The 21,617-nt window shown below is 45.3% G+C and overlaps 2 protein-coding genes across 4 annotated transcripts in view; both read left to right on the forward strand.

Annotated features, from left to right (window-relative positions):
* The first annotated feature begins 128 nt into the window (after positions 1–128).
* Positions 129–15,387, forward strand: HDAC3 (histone deacetylase 3). Of its 3 annotated transcripts, XM_032849937.1 has the most exons (15): positions 129–255; positions 363–445; positions 1,774–1,916; positions 7,123–7,204; positions 7,335–7,391; positions 7,512–7,567; positions 7,943–8,076; positions 8,608–8,688; positions 9,063–9,136; positions 9,300–9,364; positions 10,636–10,725; positions 10,849–10,907; positions 11,198–11,277; positions 11,537–11,694; positions 14,737–15,387. In XM_032849937.1, the coding sequence occupies exons 1-15, from the start codon at positions 201–203 to the stop codon at positions 14,804–14,806; spliced, it is 1,287 nt and encodes a 428-aa protein (XP_032705828.1). In that variant the 5' UTR covers positions 129–200; the 3' UTR covers positions 14,807–15,387. The 3 variants fall into 3 exon arrangements, with proteins under 3 accessions (XP_032705828.1, XP_032705829.1, XP_032705830.1); XM_032849938.1 differs by lacking the exon at positions 129–255 and having other exon boundaries at positions 417–477; XM_032849939.1 differs by lacking the exons at positions 129–255; positions 363–445; positions 1,774–1,916; positions 7,123–7,204 and adding an exon at positions 7,221–7,239.
* Positions 15,388–17,601: 2,214 nt separating this feature from the next.
* DIAPH1 (diaphanous related formin 1) overlaps positions 17,602–21,617 on the forward strand; it is a 93,178-nt gene continuing 89,162 nt past the window's right edge. The window contains 1 exon segment of the mRNA XM_032849948.1: positions 17,602–17,802. Within this exon segment, the coding sequence (XP_032705839.1) occupies positions 17,686–17,802 (117 nt within the window). The 5' untranslated portion in view covers positions 17,602–17,685.

Consider the following 21,617-nt stretch of genomic DNA (forward strand, 5'->3'; position numbering starts at 1 on the left):
CACAGATGCTTACGCTCGGAAACCTAGAAGGGCGAAGCCAAGCGAGGGGCGGAACTCCGCAGGGGGCGTGGCCTGGGGGCGTGGCCTGGACTTCCTGGTTCCGCAGAGGCAGGCTGCGTGCTGACGCAGCACGTAGGAGCGGGGGTGGGGCAGGCGGCGGGGCGGGCGGCGGAGGCGCGGGGCCTGCTCCCGCCGGCACCATGGCCAAGACCGTGGCCTATTTCTACGACCCAGACGTGGGCAACTTCCACTACGGTGAGGGAGCAAGGCTGTACGCGAGGGGCTTCAGGACGCGGAGGTTTCGAGGCGGGGGCTAAAACTCCAGCGACGGGAACTGACGAACTCTCTTCTCCCACCCCCAGGGGCAGGGCACCCTATGAAGCCCCATCGCTTGGCATTGACCCATAGTTTGGTCTTGCACTACGGTCTCTATAAGAAGATGATCGTGAGTCTCCCCATCGCTGCTGGATATTGAGGGTGCGGGCGAGCTGTGTGGCCATAGGATAGTTGGGCTGCCCTGAATGCACCAAGTGCGACCCACCCTTGGGGTGGGGGGCAGGGTGGATGGAAGCAGCCAGGACCGCCCGCCATCAGCAGAGTGTTGGTGGGTGGGTCCACCGACTTAATGGAAATTATTTTTTTACCTTAGGTCGGCCACCCTTTGACCTCAGGTAGATCAACCTCGGGCCTATGGTTAGGGTGGAGTTGGGGGTGGTTTGAAGAGAGAAGGTGTTTCCTCCCCAGCGTCTTGGGATGTGGGCAGTGCTGTGGCTTCAGGAGAGAGGGGATGGATCACTTTATCTGGATGTGCGGTCTTCCCACCGCAGTTCTCACCCTTTCACTGCCACCTCTAGCCACCTCCAAGGAGCTAGAGCTCCAGGGAGAACTCTGGAGCCCTTTGTGCAAATGTGTATGTGTGTGTGGAAGAGAGCGGGAAATGTCCTGGGTACTTCCCTACCAACTTAGAATATCCCCCACAGGGTTCTACTTAATTGCTACCCAATCCTCCATCTCCCAGATACATACATGGAGGTGGACAGTCCCCAACTTGGAATTTATAGTTGTGATAGGCGATTGTAACAGTTAAGCTCAGCCCTCATGCGTCACAAGGGGAATTAGTCAACAATATGAATGAGTGTTGTCCACTGTGCTGAGGCACAGACAAGTGAATTAGCTACAGAAAAGACTGAGGTGATGTTAGTGCATGAATCTATGACTCCCTTGAAATTGTTTGCTGGTATGTACCCATGTGCATTTTCTGGGGAGAGAAGCTTTTTGTTCTTGCCCAGTTTCTAAAGAAGTGTGTGAAATTTCCCCAAAGGTAGTAAGTCTCTAGCTTAGCACTGTGGCTCTCCTGGGTTTTGATTAAAAGGTTGTCATATATCCCATATTATTTAATTCTAAAATTAAGAATTCAGAGAAGAGAGAGGATGGAATCAGAGGCAGGGGGAGGAGATGAGTATGAAAAGAATAAAAAATAGGTGGATAAAGGCTCAAGGTTGAGAAAAGGTGGGAAAGATTAGTCTGGAAGTGGGAAGGAGAAGGCAAGTGCACTGGTCTTTAGGAGGCTTGATCATAGTACCCCAGCTGGCTCATCAGAGCCTCTCTTCTAAATTGACCTTTGCTTCATAGAATAACAAGGATTGGAGGGGTAAGGGGACTGCTGATGTGTGTGGATGTGGACAGTCCACGGGGCTGGGTTCAGTGTGGGCAGTCTGAACCTAATGAATGGGACTGATCTCGCCGGGGTTCACCTTATGTTTCCATCCCGAGGTCTTCAAGCCATACCAGGCCTCCCAGCATGACATGTGCCGCTTTCACTCTGAGGACTACATCGACTTCTTGCAGAGAGTCAGCCCCACCAATATGCAAGGCTTCACCAAGAGCCTTAATGCCTTCAACGTGGGCGATGACTGGTGAGGGGAGAACTGGGATTTTTAATGCCAGCCATTTCAAGGAGAACATTTGAGTGAGGTCTTGTGGCAGCAGCGGGAACATATGAAGGGGGTCTGTTTGTCAGTGAATCATCATTTACTCATTTGTTTATTCAATAAATAATGGCCGTTTGCTCTAGGCCAGGCCCTGTGCTAATTGCTGGCAATGCAGTGATATATAACAACAAAATTTAATATTACAGTTGTGCTAAGTCCTGTGAAGGAGAGATATGTGGCTGACTGAGAGTGTATATGCAGGAGAATTACCCATCTTGGGAGTTGGCTGGTCTCTAGAGGCTGGAGGAAGTAATGGAGGTTGAGGGGAGATCTGAAGAAAGAGTAGGAGATAATTAGATGAAAGGTAGTTGGGCACATAGGTGGTGAGGGCAGAAATATTGTGGGAATTAGGGACAACATGTGCTGAGGGTCTGTGAGAGGTTGGTGTGTTCCTCATTTGAGGAACAGAAAAAAGTTCATTCACTGAATATGAAAAGAAAAGTGATCTGAATCGAGGCTAAAGAGATGGGCAGGGCCTTTAAAAATTAAACAGCCTTATGATGAATTGGAGCTCTTATCCCTAGAGGAGAGGGAAATTATCAAAGTGTTCTAAAAGCAAGAGAGTGATTTACATTGAGGGAGGTTTACACTGAGCTGAATCATATGCAAAAGACTCAAGAGTTGGGCCCTGTGGGGAAGGGAACAGATAACAAAGATAAGCCATTATCCTTGCTTACATTCTCATATATATTCGTGAAAACATAGCAGTCATAACAGCTACCATTTACTCAATTTATTTTTAGACTTTTTTTTTAAGGAAAATTACAAACATTTCTGAAAAAATAGTAGAGTGAATTCCCATGTATCCTTCACCACCTGTACCGTTTATGAGCATATAGCCAGGCTTGCTTCATTTGCATCCCAGATTATTTTAGTTTGGGTGGTTTTTTTTTTTTTTTTTTTTTTTTTGGAGGGAGTGGGCAAGCCAGCAGGGGCAGGGTGGCAGGGATGCAGAGGGAGAGGGAGAGAGAGAATCTTAAGCAGGGTCCATGCCCAGCTTGGAGCCCAGTAAGGACATGGGCAGGCACAGGGCTTGACGCCAGGGCTTGAGCTGGATCTCACCACCCTGAGATCATGACCTGAGTAGAAATTAGGAGTCTAATGCTTAACTGACTGAGCCACCCAAGAGCCCCTGCATCTCAGATTATTTTAAAGCAAATCCCAGATGTCACATTTTTTACCTGCAAATATTTTATTGTGTGTCTCTAAATGATACTCTTAAAAACAAACATGCACACACACACACACACACACATTGTCATTATCACACCTAAAAACCAGTAATTCCATAATACCATCATATTTGCAATCAGTATTCGAATTTCTCTGCCTCCTAATTTTTTTCTTTTTTGCAGTTGATGTATTTAGGATCTAAATAAGGCCCATACGTTGTATTTGGTTGATACGTCTCTTAAGGTTTTTAAATCTGTAATGTTTCCTTCTCTAACTTGAATTTCTTCCTTTTTTTTTTTTTTTTTAAAGATTTTATTTATTTATATGAGATACAGATAGTGGGTGAGAGAGAGAGAGTGCACTGCGGAAGGAGGGGCAGAGGGAGAGGGAAAAGCAGACTCCCCTTGAGCAGGGTGCCTAATGTGGGGCTTAATCCCGGAGCCCTGGGGTCATGACGTGAGCCAAAGGCAGATGTTTAATTGACTGAGCCACCCACATGCCCCTGTACCTTGAGTTTATTTCTTGAAGAAACCAGGTTGTTGGTCCTATAGAATTTCCTATAACAGCAACTACTGAGTGCTTACTCTGTTGTGCTGAGGTTTGCTGGTATATCCACTTCATTCTTACAGCAACAGTGAGATGTAATAGTCCTTTGCCTTAATTTAGGCATAGAACCAAAATTTGAGGAGATTTAGGTAACTAACCAGAGTTAACAAAACTGATCGGTCAAGGTGGCAGGATTCAGATCCAGAGACCTGGTTTTTATCTATTTTGAATTTATTCTATTTATTTCAGTTTTTTTAAAAATTTATTTATTTGACAGAGCAGGAGCACACAAGCAGGGGGAGCGGCAGAGGGAGGGTGAGAAGCAGGCTCCCCGCTAAGCAGGGACCCCCATGTGGGGCTTGATCCCAGTACTCTGGGATTAGGACTCAAGCCAAAGGCAGTTGTCTAACCAACTGAGCCACTCAGGCACCCCCAGAGCCTTGGTTTTTAAACACTACACTGTTTTCCTGAAAAATCCTACTGATGGAAGCACTTCGAGCTGGAAGATAGAAGGCTGGCATTGAGCACCTTCCCAGGCTTATCCCTACACCCTTGTTTTCACAGAATGCCTTCCTGGAATGCCCTTTGTTCCTCATTCAACCTTTCCAAGGCCTTCCTGGCCTTCACACCACCTTCAAGCTTCACACCACTGAACCTTTTTGTTTTTGTTTTTGTTTTTGTTTTTAATTAAGATTTTTATTTATTTATTTGACAGAGAGAGAGAGAGAGATCACAAGTAAGCAGAGAGGCAGGCAAAAAGAGAGGGGGAAGCAGGCTCCCTACTGAGCAGAGAACCCGATGTGGGTCTCTATCCCAGGATTCTGAGATCATGACCTGAGCCGAAAGCAGAGGCTTAACCCACTGAGCCACCCAAGCACCCCCCACTGAACCTTTCTTGACCACACCAGGCACAGAGATCTGTCCTGTACACATTGCACTAGTCATTTGGTGTTTAGTTGCATGCTGTCTTAGGAGATTTCTTGTTTTTTTTTTTTTTTTGTTTTGTTTTGTTTTTTGTTTTTTTTTGTTATTGCTGCTACTGTTGTTTCTGAGCTCACTTTGCAGGTGTGGGAATGCAGAGTCAGCCCTAAGGCCCCAGCTGGGGCTCTATAAGTGCTCTGTGCATTTAGGGAATACTACCACTCAGCCCTTGGCACCGCATCAGTTGTACTGTTTGACTTAAGCTACAGTCATGGTTATCTCTGTGTTTCAGATGAGAATCAGGGATTTTCCCTTTTATTTTTGATTGTTTTCAAATTAATCTAATATAAAAAGCCCAATTATACTGCAAGGCTTTCAATGGGGAAAAAAAAAGTTCCAGATCTGTGCCTCCCACTCATAAATCCCTCTCCCTAGGGGCAGCCACTTTCAGCTCATTTAGCTATTTCTTCTGCTATTTATCTTTGGGTTTCAAAGCAATGATACTAATCTACTGTTACAAATAATCTGTAATACTTAAGTAATGCGTACTCTGTGTCAGGTAGCATTTTAAATGCTTCAGAGGCAATAGGTCATTTAAGATCCTCAATCTCTGTGAATCAGGGTCTCTTATTGCCTCCTTTGACAGATGAGGACACTTAGGCACAGAAACTATAAACAGCTTATCTAGTCTCATGATCATTGGTAGGTGTTAAAAAGTCAGGCGTGAGGGGTACCTGGGTGGCTCAGTTGTTAAGCGGCTACGTTTGGCTTGGGTCCTGGGATTGATCCCTGTATTGGGCTCCCTCCTTGGTGAGGAGCCTGCTTTTCCCTCTGTCTGCTGCTTCCATTCCTTGTGTTCTCTCTCTCTCTCTGTCAGGTAAATAAATAAAATCTTAAAAAAAAAAAAAAAAAAAAAAGAGCCACACTTTAACTTAGGTAGTCTGGCTCTAGAATCTGGGCTCTTAAATCAAGCTGCCATATTATCCTGTCTCTTACAATATGCTTGTGTTGCTATTTTTCCACTTTTCAACTTCAGTCATTGCCTATAAAGCCCTTAGTATGGGAAATGAGCATTTAGTCTCCTCATACTATCACCCTGGCTTGCCCTCCTATCCCATCTTCACAATAGAGTTAGATCACAATTTTTATTAAATAAGCATTCTATGTTTACATTGTTAGAATCTTGAAAAATTCACTTACTATAGAGTCTAATAGTATGCTGTAGTTTAGTCTTACTTCCTGTATATCTTTTTGTTTTTCCTAGAGTTGATTATTGCATTGTTTTTTCATTTGCTTAGTTTTCTAGGTATTAATCATTAATTCTTCCCAGAACCTTTGAGAAACTATAAAACTCTCCATAGCTTTCTTTATCACATGGTCAAATGTGTCAGCTGCACCATTTTCTATTTTTGAGACTTAAAAGTAAAAATCTTTTAAGCTTTTCCTTTTTCATAAGTTAAGTTTTTGAAGGTATAATTTGCATGCAGTAAAATTCACCCGTTTTAGGTGTGCAGTTTGAGAGTTTTGTTAGTATGTATCAAAGTATAGATTATTTCCATTTTCCCACAGAGGGCTCTTATGCCCTTTTATAGTCAATGTCTTCTCTTCAGCTTACCTCTAGGTGACAACTGATCTGAGATCTATCTCTATATTTTGCCTTTTCCAGAGTTTATATAAATGGAGCTTTATAGTATATAATCTTTTGTATCTGGCTTCAGGCCTCTCCTTTTTATAAAAAAGAAGATGGTAATAATTAAGATTAATATTTATCGATGTGTAGAATACTAGGTACCACACACTGTGTTAACTGTGTTAAAAGCTTTCTGTGGATTATCATTATTACTATTTCAGGTATATAGGAATGCAGCTCTTAAAAATGTGACTCTTTTTTTAAAAAATATTTTATATATTAATTTGACACAGAGAGAGAGCGAGCATGCACAAGCAATGTGTGGGGGGAGTGGCAGGCAGAGGGAGAGGGAGAAATAGGCTCCCTACTGAGCAAGGAGTCTGATGTGGGGCTTGATCCCAGGAGCTTGGGATCATGACCTGAGCTGAAGGCAGACACTTAACCAACTGAGCCACCCAGGCACCCCAAAAATGTGCGACTCTGAAAGAATGTTATTGAACATTGTGTTAAAATATGAAATACATAAAAGAACATTGAAAGAGAAACAAAGTTTATGTTCCCTCTCAAATTATTTCTTTTATGGCATGTGTTCTTAAGTACCTAGAAGCTGCCTACTTTTCTTTGCAACCAGGATACAAACCCCCTGACAGAGTGAAATGCTTTTTTACTTCCCATCCAGTGCCTTACACAGGGCTTGGTATACAGTCCAAAATATTTGTTGAATAAATTTGCAGATAACTTAGGTATATAGGGGCTGGGAGTTTATTGAACAATGGAGGTTGGAGGGGTTTGGACTAAGGGAAGAGGTGTAGGAAGGGTCTAGACAGGTAAAGGGCTCTGACTTGCTTCTCTTCCCCGCAGCCCAGTGTTTCCCGGGCTCTTTGAGTTCTGTTCCCGTTACACAGGTGCATCTCTGCAAGGAGCAACCCAGCTGAACAACAAGGTGACTGTGGCCCCGAGTCCTGTTCTCCCTTTGGGGTGGGTCCTTCTAACCGAAGGCCTTAACCCTGACCCTGAGCTTCCAGCTTTGTGGGTGGGCGAGGAGGACTGTGAGTTGGGTGTTTGTTTTTCAGATCTGTGATATTGCCATTAACTGGGCTGGTGGTTTGCACCATGCCAAGAAGTTTGAGGTAAGTGAGGAGTTGATGGGGGAGACAATGACTGCCCTAGTGTAGGTGGTCAGGATGATAACAGGGGGCAGCTGGGGAGAGGAATCGTTACTGCATTGTAAGATCACTGTCTCACCACAGGCCTCTGGCTTCTGCTATGTCAATGACATTGTGATTGGCATCCTGGAGCTGCTCAAGTAAGTAGCCTGGGAGGAGATGGAGGGACTTATGAGACCCATGGCCGAGGCGGTATCTCACACTGTGCTGGCCGTGACTCGTTCCTCCAGCCCCACACTAGCTTTTCCACCGTTCTTAATGCTTTACTCAGACTACTTTCCCATGCCCTGCTGCACACTCCCTCCTGCCTGCTCACATTTCAGTCTTCACTACATATCCCTCTCCTGTCCCTGCCGCCAGGCTGGAGTCCAGAGTTGCCTGTAGGGAACTGGTGGTATTAGGTTTCAGGTGACTTGGGCTTCATAATTCCAAACCTTGTTTTGGGAGTTGTGGGTTGGGGGTTTTCTTGCTGGGGTTCCCCTCTACCTCAGACTCTGGCTTGGCTCTCATCCCAGGTACCACCCTCGGGTGCTCTACATTGATATCGACATCCACCATGGTGATGGAGTTCAGGAAGCCTTCTACCTCACTGACCGGGTGATGACAGTCTCCTTCCACAAATATGGAAACTACTTCTTTCCTGGCACAGGTATGGGAGTAGGGATGATCATCTCCTTCACACCCTCAGCTCTTTGCCACGACAGCCTCCTGCTCAGCCTTCAGGTCTTGGCTCAAGTGGCTTCTCCTCGGAGAGGTCCATCCTGACCACTGCAGTTAAAGTAATCTCTCCTTCCCTATTACTCTGTCATGTCACTATGCTTGCTTCTCTCAGAGCACTCACTGCTCTTTGTATATATGGCAGTGTTTTGTTCTGTTTCCTGTCTCCCTTATCATGCCCATCCCCCAGGAGTATAAGCTTGGTGGGATTTCATTCATTTCATTAGTTCTCTCTATTGCTGTAGCCCCAGTGCCTGGTGCACAGGTTAGCTCATAGTAGGCCCTCAAAAATTATTTGCTGAATGAATGCAAGCCACAAGAGATGAAGTGTCTCTAGAGAGTGTGTGGTGGAGGTACGCAGATGTAGTGAGAGGCCCTCAGTGTACAGATTGAAGTTGAAGCAGATGGGTTGTGGGTGTACCCTGTGTATAGCTCCTACCCCCTACTCTCCACTTGCTTATAGGTGATATGTATGAAGTTGGAGCAGAGAGTGGTCGCTACTACTGTCTCAATGTGCCTTTGCGGGATGGCATCGATGACCAGAGTAAGTATCGAGGTCATTTCCCTGCTTACTAGGCCCCTTCTTCCTCCTTGAATTAACATCTTCTGCCTGGTATTGTCTACTGTTGGGCCAGGTGTCCTTAAGGATGAATGGCCTTCAGAGGGACCATGAACCCCCCGGAAACTGTATGCAACATATTTATGTGTATGTGCATTTTTTTCTGGGAAACGGGTCATTAGCTTCCATCAGTCACTCAAAGTGGTCTGGGACCCCATCCAGAAGCTTAGAACCAATGATTTGGTTCTTTGGGTTGCCCCTTTTCCTGGGCTACATGCTCTCTCAACCCCTTTTTTCCTTTTGTTCCTGTCTCCCCATCCCCTTGGGGTGCCAGGTGCCCATCTTTGGCCCTCTCCCAGGTTACAAGCACCTTTTCCAGCCGGTTATCAACCAGGTGGTGGACTTCTACCAACCCACATGCATTGTGCTCCAGGTAATACTGCTGGTGCTTTTTCAAGAGGACTCTGCCTGGGCTTAGGGGAATAGAGCAGGGAGGAGGATAGCCCCTGCGTTTGTCAGGGAACAGAAGTGAAGGACATCTGGGTCATTCTGATCAGTCATCTCACTGCAGCTGCCTGGGGTTTTGCTTTTCACAGTGTGGAGCTGACTCCCTAGGCTGTGATCGTTTGGGCTGCTTCAACCTCAGCATTCGAGGACATGGGTGAGACCTGCTCTCCTCTGCCCCCGGTTTTCCAGTGGCTTTGGGCCTCAATATGTGGAGTGGGGGGGTAGTTGGGGAATGGGCCATAGGAAGACTAGAAAGAGAGAGTCACTCCCAAGCAATGAGAAGGGTCCATGCGGAGGAACTGAGACAGGAAAGAGCTGGTGTAGCCAGCCAGGAGATGAAGTCAGAGTGGGGAGGCAAGATCACAGGCAGCAGCCTGGAGGTGGTTTGATGTGAGGCCCAAGAGGTTGGCAGTGGTGAGGTCATGCAGAGCCCTTAAACCTTGGTGAGAAGTCTGGATTGAATTTCAAATATGATGGGAAACTGCGGGAAGGTTTTATTTATTTATTTATTTATTTTAAAGATTTTATTTATTTATTTGACAGAGATCACAAGTAGGCAGAGAGAGAGGAGGAAGCAGGCTCCCTGCTGAGCAGAGAGCCTGATGCGGGGCTCAATCCCAGAACCCTGAGATCATGACCTGAGCTGAAGGCAGAGGCTTAACCTACTGAGCCACCCAGGTGCCCCTGCGGGAAGGTTTTAAACAGGGAAATGACATGATCCAATTGATTTTTTTTTTTTTTTTTTAAGATCTTACTTATTTACTTGAGAGAAAGAGAATGAGAGACCGAGAGTGAGAGGGGAAAGGTCAGAGGGAGACGCAGACTTCCTGCCTATCAGGGAGACTGATATGGGACTTGATCCCAGGACTCCAGGATCATGACCTGAGCCAAAGGCAGTTGCTTAACCAACTGAGCCACTCAGGTGCCCCCCAATTGATGTTTTAAAGTGACTGCTCTGACTGCTGAAAGGAGGAAGGCTTGGGGGTGGGGTGGGGGACAGGAGTGGAAGTATAAGGCCAGTTAGGAAGGTGTTGGTATTGCCCAGGCAGCAGACGTCATGCCTGGGTCTAGGTGGAGGAGGTGGCCAGTGAGAAGTAGGTGATGGAAGTTGTACTGTGGAGGCTGGAACTGACAGCACTTGCTGGTACTTTGATGAAAATAGTTGATTAACAGATGAGGTGCCAGGGTGGGTGTTGAGCTGGAGAGAGGTGGGAACGCCCTGTGTGTTTCAGTTTTTACTGAGACACACCATATAGACAATAAAGTACACATATCTCAAGGGTATAACTCGGTGAATTTCACTACCTGGATCAAGATTATGGAAGCTTCTCTAGTTCCCTTCTGCCTTTTCGAGGCAATACCTAGAGACGTATACTTTGCCTTTTGATTACTTCTTCTAGTCATTCCTCTGGTTCCTTCTAACAGGGAATGTGTCGAATATGTCAAGAGCTTCAATATCCCTCTACTGGTGCTAGGTGGTGGTGGCTATACTGTCCGAAATGTTGCCCGCTGCTGGTGAGCATGCTTCCTGGTTTTCCTTCTCCCCCTTGTCCTATGTGAGTTGGTGAGTTGGGGGCTCCCTGAGAGGGCTGGAGGGCCCACTTGCTCAGCCTAGCCCACTTTGCTGTTTGGTTTCAGGACATATGAAACGTCACTGCTGGTAGAAGAAGCCATTAGTGAGGAGCTTCCCTATAGTGGTAAGGACCACTCTCTGATAACCCACAGTAGGAGGCGTTCTCAGAAGACCCCCAGAATGGCGTAATTTCAAGGCAGATGGGAATTTAAAAATTTTTCCTTTTATTACAGATAGGAAATTTGACACTCTAGGAGCCCTGCAGACTAAATCGCTGAGTTCAGAGCAGGGAAAAGATTAGACAGCTATTATGCAGGGGTTTTGGATGGGAAGGAAATAGATTTGGAAGTCTTGGGACCTGGTTGTCTCTGTCTGAGCCATGCCTTCTCTTCTAATCTCCCTTTCCCCATTTAGAGTACTTCGAGTACTTTGCCCCAGACTTCACGCTCCATCCAGATGTCAGCACGCGCATCGAGAATCAGAACTCACGCCAGGTAGCAGCTGAACCCAAAAAGATGAACCCAGGGGTGGGGAGGGCCTAGGAGAGGTACAGGATATGGGGAAACTGGAGAAACCGGAGAAGAGAAAAAAGTTCTCAGCTGCCCCTGTCACTGTTAAAACTAAGACACAGCTCAGGTTAAAGTAGAGGCAGTCGGACTGGGGGGATTAGAACTAGGATCGTAGGGGTGGGAGTCAGCTAGAAGGGTGGATGCTCTGGGAATCACTCACTCCGTATTCCAAATCCCCAACCAGTATTTGGACCAGATCCGCCAGACAATCTTTGAAAACCTGAAGATGCTGAACCATGCACCCAGTGTCCAGATTCATGATGTGCCTGCAGACCTTCTGACCTATGACAGGACTGACGAGGCTGATGCAGAGGAGAGGGGTCCTGAGGAGAACTACACCAGGTCTGGGGCAGTGACTTGAGAGCAGGGGTTTCCAGCAGGCTTGTCGGGGAAGTTAAGAGGGAAAAAGTACATTAGAAGGCATTAGCTTAATCATCCCTGGCTTACTTCCTTTAGGATGCCTGCCCTTTGCTCTTTTGTAACCCCCCACTCTTTCTGTATGTGTGATTGTGGCATAAATAAGTAACATATTTATTGTCAGAATTTTAAACAGCACCAAAATAATGTTAAGCTTGCATTCACAGGATCCTAGACCAGTTCTACAAAGTAACCACTATTAATAGTTTGATTTATATCTTTTCAAATAGACTTTTTCAATAGGGTTTAAGTATACTATCCAGCATGCACATAGGAACACAAATATACATACACATGCATTCTTAGAGCTTATGCATCTTTTTTTTTAAATGCTATTTGGATCTGTACTTTTTTTTTTTTTTAAGATTTTAATTATTTATTTGACACAGAGAGAGAGATCACAGTTAGGCAGAGAGGCAGGCAGAGAGAGAGGGGAAAGCAGGCTCCCTGCTGAGCAGAGAGCCCGATGTGGGGCTAGATCCTAGGACTCTGAGATCGTGACCTGAGCCGAAGGCAGAGGCTTAATTCACTGAGCCACCCAGGCAACCCTGGTTCTTTTTTTTTTAAACAGCGTATTTTTCCATGTGATTATATATAGATCTGCTTCATTATTTTATCAGCTGCATAATATTCCGCTGTGTGGCTGTAGCATAATTTAACTAAGTACCATAGATGGCATTTGTATTATTTCCCATTTTTTCATCATAACAAAGATGTGGTCCTGAATCTCCTTCCATATATATTTATATGTCTTTGCATGCTTGTGTGAGTGAGTTAGATTCCCAGAATTGTTTCTACCTAGGTCAAAGGCTGCGTGCACTAAAATTTTTGGTATCTGCTGCCAGATTGCCTTCCAAACAATCTGTAAGGGTTTATAATCTTTCCAGCATTTTACTGGCTCCGTCCAGGTTCGGAGCTCTACAAGTCACTGCTCACATACTGCTATTTAAGGTCCTTTGATTTCTTTCCTCTGTTCATTTTTTTCAGATATAATAATTACATTACAGTTTTTTTTTTAATCTTTATTTTTCTGAGATATATATTAAAATACAGACGCATTGAATTAGGAAAAAAAAAGAGATTCGGGTAGAGGTGTTTTTTTTTTTTTTAATCCCAGAATAGGCTTTTCTGAAAAATGAAGGGAAAAGACAGCAGAACACAGAAGTGGAGAAACAGATGCACTTAATGGAGAACAGATACCCTTACATGTGGCTGAGGGATAACCACAGCTGGACACTTGCACCTCCCACTCACTGTTAGAGGTCTGAGCTGACTCTGCTACAGAGTCACATGGCTTTCTCGAACCCTTCCAGAATCTGCTTCTCCATATTAGAGGTCAGCTTCCATATCTCTCCTTTAGGCCTGAGTTTTATTGCTTGGACCTTCGGGACTAGTCCACTCCTTCTCCTCCACAAAAACTGCTTTATTCCCATTCCTGGTTGAGGAAGTATCTGAACATCTGGCCTCAGGATTCCTTTTTAATGTCTCACCTCCTTGTCTCCTCTTTGTAAACTTCTCCAGATCTCTGAAGCTTGACTTCTAGAAATTGATTTTCTTAAAAACTTGCTTTAGTTACTCCTTTTGGTTGGAGTTTGGCTTTTTCATCTGTGGTTCTAGGCTGGAATCTGGGCCTAATGTCTGTACCATACCATCCCCTCTCAACAGCCAGCAGCAGCTCAGGCCTCTTCCTGCCCTAAGCCCTCCCTCCCTGTCAGACCACCCACCAAGTTCCTGTTCTTTGATGCCTATAGCTCCAACTTGCGTATCACTTGCAGAGTAGTAATAAGAGGAGTTACGACTTTCTGTGGGTTTGCTAAGAACCAGACTCAGTACTAAATGCTTTATATTAAACGTACATACCATCATGTCATCATTCTGCTGTCATCAGACAACCCTGAGAGGTGGCTGTTAACGTTCAGTTACCGGAGGAGGAATCTAAGGCTCAGAGAGGTTAAGTAACTTGCCAGACATCCTAAGGCTAGTTAAGTACCAGGGCTGAGAGTCAAACCTGAGTCTCTGACTCAACACCTCCACACCTGAGGCACTCAGAAGTAACTGAGACATTGCTTACCAGGCAGATAGGGCCTTTCCTGACTTTGTTCCCCAGCTTCTCTTTGATGACTTTTCCCCTTCTTTCTTAGTTATCAGCTGTGAGCAAGGTAATTTGGTTTTCTGTGTTCTCCCAGAGAGGAGTTTTCCAAAAAGAAAGAAATGAGTATTGAGTACTTACTGGGCCCTATGTTGCTTTCACATCCCTTCACTCGCTTCTCTGCTTACAACTCTCCTTTCCATTGCTCTTAGAACAAAACCCCATTCTCTGATCATGGCTTTAAAGACGTGCTGGTGCTTACCTATGTCTGTGGTCTCATCTGTAACTACTCTCCTCCCTGCACACGGCTCCCCGCCATCCTAGCCTTATGCTCTTCCTAGAATACATCAGTCTCCCTCCACCTGATAACTCTGTATTTGGCTTTCTTTGCAGCTCAGAATGGGCTTCTTGAGATCTCTGCCTGGCCAGCCCCTTCTCAGACTTGAAGTCTTACCTTAACAGCTGTCTCTAATAATTCTGCCTGGAATGTGCCCCTTTCCCCCCTTCACTCTTGGTCACATCCCTTTATTTATTTGTGTCAGAGCACTTGCCAAGATGGGAAATTATCATCTTTATTTATTGACTTTGTTAGTTGTCTTGTTTATTCAGTAAGTTTATTGAGGATAGGCAGAAATTTTATCCAGCTTATTATCTACCATATCGCTATGGCTTATGATGGTGGCTGGCATGGAGTGTCTCTCCATAAATGTCTATTTAGACTGCATGAATGGATGGGATGGATAGTGACCAGTATCTGCCAATAGAAGAGTGGTTCCTGTATAAAAGGGGCCTAGGAAGTGGTTCCAGAGAGGGTAGCTGTGTGGGAGAAGGTGAGAACCTGGAGAAAAGGACCCTGATTTGTCTCCCTTGCTTTGCAGGCCAGAGGCACCCAACGAGTTCTATGATGGAGACCATGACAATGACAAGGAAAGCGACGTGGAGATTTAAGAGCAGCTGGGCTTCCTCTTTCCTGAGGAATTCTTTTTTACCTCTTGTTTGGGTAGGAGGGAAAAGATGTGGCAGCCCCAGCCCTCATGGTCACCTTCTGGGCTTTTACCAGTGCTGGAAGAGGGTTTGGAGACCACCTCTGGTATTTGAACCAATGTCCCCTTTCCTCTTCTTCCCAAGGCCTGACAATGGTACTTATTAGGGATCAGACAGGGACAAGGATAATTTCCTCTAGGATATCCTGGGCAGTGGGCCCTAGAGGCCAGTCCCTGCCATTTTGGCCCCCTTGCTCCTTCCCTGCTTCCCTCCAACCCAGAGACTTTTAGGGATGAAGGTGTAGACAGGGCTGATGTTGCCGACTTTCTTCTTCTCTGGGTTCTCATACTGCAGGCCTTGTTTCCAGTGCAGGTGAAGAGTGACGGATTTTAGTGGGCTCTGGCTCCCTAACACCTTAACCCCAGATGATGGGAAGTATGGTTTTGAGTCGGGGGAGGATGTGAAAATGTCCTGTTCTAACTTTTGGCTTTATGTCCATTTTACCACTGTTTTTATCCAATAAACCAAGTTGGTATTTTTTGTAACTTTTGCCTTCCTGGGAATATTCTTAATTCTTGCTAGCCGACTGTGTGTGAAAGGAGGGGGTTGGTGATGATGTATATAATAAAAATCGTAGTTAACATTCATTCAGCACTTATGTTAGGCCCTGTGTATGCATTCTACATGGATTGTATTACTCATATATAAGGAGTTAATAAAGCATTGTAATTATCAGTTAGATAAACGTGGGCAGATTACTGGCTTAAGAGCGGGAGTAGAAGATGAGTTCAGGTTTTTGAACCTGGGTGTTTGAAATGGTGTGATGCTAGTTGGTGAAGATCTACTGGGATAAAAGATGTCAAGTGCTTATCACTGTGCCTGACATAAGTAGTTCCTCATTATTTTAATGTCTCTGTAAGAGCGATGGTAGATACTATAGTAGCCGCAAATGTGGACCTTTCCCTAGAGCAGTCTACAATCCAGTAAGGAGTGAGATAAGTGTTATAGCAGATGTAGACACTGGTATGAGAAGGAAGAATGATAAATGGATCACTCCTTCCATGCTTTGATCCTGTCTGTCTGTCAGTACTCTAGCTAGAAAGTACGTAGTTTTTGAGCTGTTTTGGACAGAGTTTGAAGGGTGGGCTCAACAGTTCTTTGCAATCGCCCCCAGGCGATTAGAAAGTGGAATGCAAGAGAGCCAGCATTGGAGAGTCCCTGTAATATCTCAGGCTCTAGCCTGAACACCAGGGTCTCAGAGTTGTTGAGTCACTGACTCTGCCCTCCAGGAACATATATTTAAAATCTTTTTCCAGCTGCAGGTAAGATAATTAAGTCAATACTTTGAGGGCCTTCTGGGTGCCACATAACTTTACACAAGAGGAAGAGATGTAGCTGGGAGAATGGATGAAATTAGGGAGAAAGCAAGCTGATCGATCAAAGAATACTCTTGGAGAACACCTGCTCTCTTTACTCAGGTTTGGTTTATGTCAGTAGGAAATCCTGGTCAAACAGGACTTCGCAGACCTGGGTTTAAATTTTTGCCATTTATATGTCCTTGGGCAAGTCACTGTAACTCTCAGAAGTCCAAATTTTCTATCTGTAAAATGGTGAGACTAGAGGAATCTATCACATGACAATGTGAGGATTCAGTGAGGAAAAACAGATTTTTGTTTTTTAAGATTTTATTTATTGAGGGAACACAAGCAGGAGGAGTGGGGGAGGGAGAAGCAGGCTCCCAAGGGACTGGATCCCAGGACCCTGGAATCATGACCAGAGCCAAAGGCAGATGCTTAATGACTGAGCCACCCAGACACTGCCCTGCCACCAAAAAAAAAAAAAGTTTTGTTTTTTTTTTAAGATTTTTATTTATTTATTTGACAGATCACAAGTAGGCAGAGAGGCAGGCAGAGAGAGAGAGGAGGAAGTAGGCTCCCCACTGAGCAGAGAGCCCCATGTGGGGCTCGATTCCAGGACCTGGGATCATGACCCGAGCTGAAGGCAGAGGCTTTAAACCACTGACCCACCCAGGTGCCCCCCCCCCATAAAAAAAGTTTTACATAGTGCTGGGTTTAGAGCAAGTGCTTGGTAAATGGTAATTATTACTGTGTAGTCACATGTTGGCAATAGTTTTTCAGATTAAAAAACAACTAGAAAATAGACCTGCGATTCAAAAGTAGGTAATGTAATTCCAGGGCTAGTTGAGTTCCAGTCTAGCACTTGCTCTGGACCAAGCTCTGTTTTTGGCACATACCTTTCAATAAATGATAATTTTTTCATGTGCTCCACTGACAGTGCACACATAAAAACTGTATCATCCCTGAAACACCGGCACTGGATTTTCGGCCGAGATGACACTCTCTCTTACTTGATTTTTGGTTTAGATATTATCCTGTTCTAGGGTGTGAGAGGGTCTGGGCATTACAGCCACGTGTGCACTGCGTGGGACCGGGAAGGCTTGCGCCGTGCAGACCGCCAGGTGGCGCCATCCCGGGTTGAGGCCGCAGAGTTGCACCGCCCATACAGCCCCCCCCCCCCACGTGGGTCCAAATGGTTAGGCCCGCCGGGCAGGTAGCTTGCTTCCGCGACTTCCCTCCACCCCCTCCCCCCATTGGTAGGAGCTGCGGGTCCGGGCGGAAGTGGGGCAGGCGGGCGGGAGCGAGGCGTCGCCGTTGTATATTCATGAGGCGCGCGCAGCCCGGCATACTAATGAGGCGGGGCGCGGCGGCTGGCTGAGGAGCTGCTGGGCGGCGGCGGCAGCGGCAGCGGCGGCGGCGGCAGGTCGGGAGGTGCCGGGCGGGAGCGGCGTTGGCGCGGGGTCATCTCCCAGCGCAAACCTGGACATGGACCCCCTCAGCGGGGGCCAGGGCCCCGGCCGCGGGCCCCGGGACAAGAAGAAGGGCCGGAGCCCGGACGAGCTGCCTGCGGCAGGCGGCGACGGCGGCAAATCCAAGAAATTTGTGAGTGTCCCTCCCACCCGGTTCCCTCAGCCTGGCCCCTTAACCGCCCTCCGGTCCACGGAGACCCCCCACAGCCGGCCCCAGGGTTGCACGCCTGTCTCTAGGGAGCCGCCCCCGCGCGTCTCTTTCTGGGTTTACTGGGTCCTGGGCTCCACAGTCCGACATCCTACCCCTCCGGGAGGGACCTCGGGAAACCCCAGAGTCCTACATGGCTCTCGCCCTGGCAGCCTCGGGGCTTTCTTTACACCTTCCCGTCCTCCCTCCCCTCGCCCGCGAGCCAGCTCTGCCCTCCGCCCCCATAGCCTGGCGGGTCTTAGCCCCATCCCTTCCCTCTTAGCCCCACTTCCTTTCTTCTTCTCTGTTACCCGCACCCGCCTCTGTCGTGTTCTCTGTGCTTTCCTGGGTCCATTTTCCCTCTAACCCCCTTCCTTTTTTTTTTTTTTTTTTGGTATCCTCTTAATTTGCTTCTCCTAAAGATCACTTCCTTCTCAAGATTGATCCCTTTCACCTGCTAACTTTCCTCTCTCCTAGCCCCAGCTCTGGGCCCTCAGCCTGGTGTCACCTGATAATCCTTCCCCTCTGGAATGTTACCTGACTTGGGCCCTACCTTCCCTCCTCCCTTACATGTTTGTCCTTGTGATGGCAGGAATGGATTCCTGCCCAGGTCCATCCATGGTCATTGGGCATGACGTTAATTTGGTTCCTGGTATAGCTCCATCCAGAAAACCTGTCTCTTTGCCCTGTTGCTTATCACTTTTCAGGGGATTAGAACTTCTCATTATAATGATGTGCCCCTCTCGACCTAGGTTGGTGATTTAAACCTCTCCCGTAGGGAGGAAGTTACGCTGCAAGTCGAAGAAGTTTCTGAGTAATTCAGTTGCTTTTTGTAGTTTCCCATGATAACCATCTCAGCTCGTCTGCCACCTCCTGTGTGACAGCCTAGTGACATTCCTTTTCTGACCTGTAGAAGAGTATGGCTTTCCTCAGGTGCCAGTGACTTCCAATCTGAGTCTGAAGGAATACTGATATTCTTGTGACACTATCATATTTCATTACCTTTGCCTGCACTAAATCTTTTTTACTCCTTTCTCCAGGGAGCTGTTTGCTTTTTACTGTAAAAGCTTTGAGAGATATGGGACACTATCCAAAAGAGGGAATCTTGAATCTTAGTAATCATTTGCTAGTTGTAAATGTAGTTATTTAGTCTTGTCTTCCAAGTAATTATGCCCTCATCCCAGGATCTCTTTGTACTAATCAACTGGGTTCTGACTCTTTGCTCTTTGTCTTTTCTCTTATCCCCAACCTTTAGTATTCTGACCCAACTCCACAAGTTTGGGTCAAAAACTGATAAAATGATGGAAACAGGAAGAAAATGTTTCTTTGGGACCTAGAGGATTGAGATGTAGAGAGCACTAAGCAGAATTAAAATAGTGACTCATCTCTTTCTACCTATTTCTAGCAAGGCAGGTGCTTCTGGACTGCCCTTTCCAGTGACTTATGGGCTGTCAGTAACTGCCTGTTTTTCATGTGAACATCTTTTTTTTCCAGAAGTGTTGGGTTAGTGGTAGTGATGACCCTTCCCCTGTGGCGATTAAAGCAACATTTCCTTATGTTTCTTTAGGATAGGAATTGACACTCAGAGAGCTTTCCTTCTAAGACTTAAGTTCTGGGGCCCATATTCCGTTTTTATTTCTGCATATATATCTGTTATTTTTGTTTTGCTTTTGTTTCCATGGGTACTGTTTGACCTTCCTCACCCGAATTCCAGTTATTCCTGCTAATATATAGTGAACTCTGTGACTTTTGTAAATGTTTTTCAAGTCCTTTAAATAGAGTTTTATTTGTGTTTTTGTTTTATCTAACACTTGTGTGTTTCACAAGTGAAATTGTAGAAATCTAAGCGCATGTGAAAGTTGAGATACGTGAGGAGACTTAACTTTTCACCTGTGTTTTGGAATGTCCATGGAGTCTTGTATAATGCTGAGTGGATTTGGCTCAGTTTTTGGTATTTGCTTTACAGAGGGTGGAGCTGAACCAAGTTCTCTTTTTCTTTCTGAGGTGTTGGCTTTAACTCTTAGCCTGCTGAATTGTTTAAAAAAAAAATAAAAATACGGAGAACAGGTAGTGAGAATTGCATTCAGAGCTAGAGGATTGGAAAGTTTTCTGAAAAGTAGTGCTACTTAACTCCTTTCTTGCCAACGGTAACTCACCTCAAGGCATGGGAATTTTCTTTCTCATTGTTCTTTTTATGAGAAGTCTGTGGCAATGAGAGACTAGGAGAAGCATTGCAATCCACTTCTCTTTGTGTCTGTATGTGTGTGTGGGTGGGTGGAGGGGGAGAGATTGCTGGTGTGCTTTTGTTACCCATGGCTTAATTTTTTGAACTACAGGCTAAAAGCAAATTGAAAGCTGTTTTCCCTGTTCCACCTTTGCTAGAGTGTGTCCTCTGGAATTCCATAAAGAAGGTACTTTATAAAGCTGCACTGGTTTGGACCTTGTGTGCCTGAAGGTTATTTGTTTGCTTCTGCAGAATTTTTTGTCACTTCTGCTGCTCTGTACCTTTCCAAGCTTATACAGGTTCTAAGTATATATCAACTGAATGGGACACAGAGCTTACTTACTGCTGAAGATGCGCTCTTAACTCTCTGATGTATCTTGGGTGGAAAGCACATGGAGTCGAAGTTTAAAAAGTGGTTGGGAATCACCTTTTAAAAACACTTGGTTGTTAGAGATGCTGATGTGTGTGGCTCAAGCCAGATTGCCTGGTGTTCCCCCTTGATTTTTCAGGAGTCTTTCTCCTCCTGGGCCTCAAGCATATCCTTTCTCCAGCATTGTTGCACTTTGTTTCACAGGTCCTTAGGGTGAAAGAAAATAAAAATTGGGAACAACCAGAATGCATTCTGATTTTTCAGCAGCGATGAATGTGGGTGTGAAATAGACTGCTGGCTGAAATATGTGTAAAGGTAGTAATTACAACCAGAGTGTTAGGAGGCTGCAGAGTATTCCTGCATTTTATAAACTACATGCCTTATACAATCAAGAAGTGGTTGCATTCTAAGAAAGAATATTGCTTCCTGAATCAGCTAGGGGCATAATTTTGTAAAACATGAGTTTTAGCATGGGATTCGAGAGAATAGAATATACGTAATTTTTAAGATCTTGTTTAATTTCGGATGTGTATATTGAATTTTCACCAAGGGGTAGTTTCCTGCCCTTCTAAAAGCAGAGTGATAATGAAAGTATAAATGTTTGGTTGTAGACCCCTGACCATCCAAAAAGAACAGTCAAAGATAAAAGATGTCAGAGAACTTTATACAAGTCATGTGGGGTTTTTTTGAAAGATGATAAACACGGGGATTGCTCGGTTTAGAAAGAGAAGGGAGCCTACAGGAGTGTTTCTGAGGTTTACGATGACAGAATGATACCTTAAAATTGCTGCTCTTTTCCTGCCTTTTCTTTGAAAAGGTAACACAAGGATCTACTTGGTCATGTTATATTTACTTGTCTCAAAGGAAATCCTCCTTTGCAAGAGGTCAAACTGAGGGAATGCCTCAGAATTAAAATCTCTGCCTTTGGAGAGTTGATAAACATTGGGATACTTTTATTTCAAAAAGACCTGAAAATTTTATGACTTGTGAATTATGTTTATTATAAAACCTGAGAAAATAGTAATAAGTGAGAAGTGGTTTAAGTTTGTTGCTGGGCATATGGGTCAGAATAGACTAGTTTTATTTCCTGTATGATAGAATAACCTTTTGCTATCCCATGGGGCCCTCTGTATTTTATAAATGGATTGCCAAGTTATTCCTGGACAG

Source organism: Lontra canadensis, unplaced genomic scaffold (genome assembly GCF_010015895.1).
Source record: "Lontra canadensis isolate GAN:19392208 unplaced genomic scaffold, GSC_riverotter_1.0 scaffold270, whole genome shotgun sequence".
Taxonomy (NCBI): Eukaryota; Metazoa; Chordata; class Mammalia; order Carnivora; family Mustelidae; genus Lontra; species Lontra canadensis.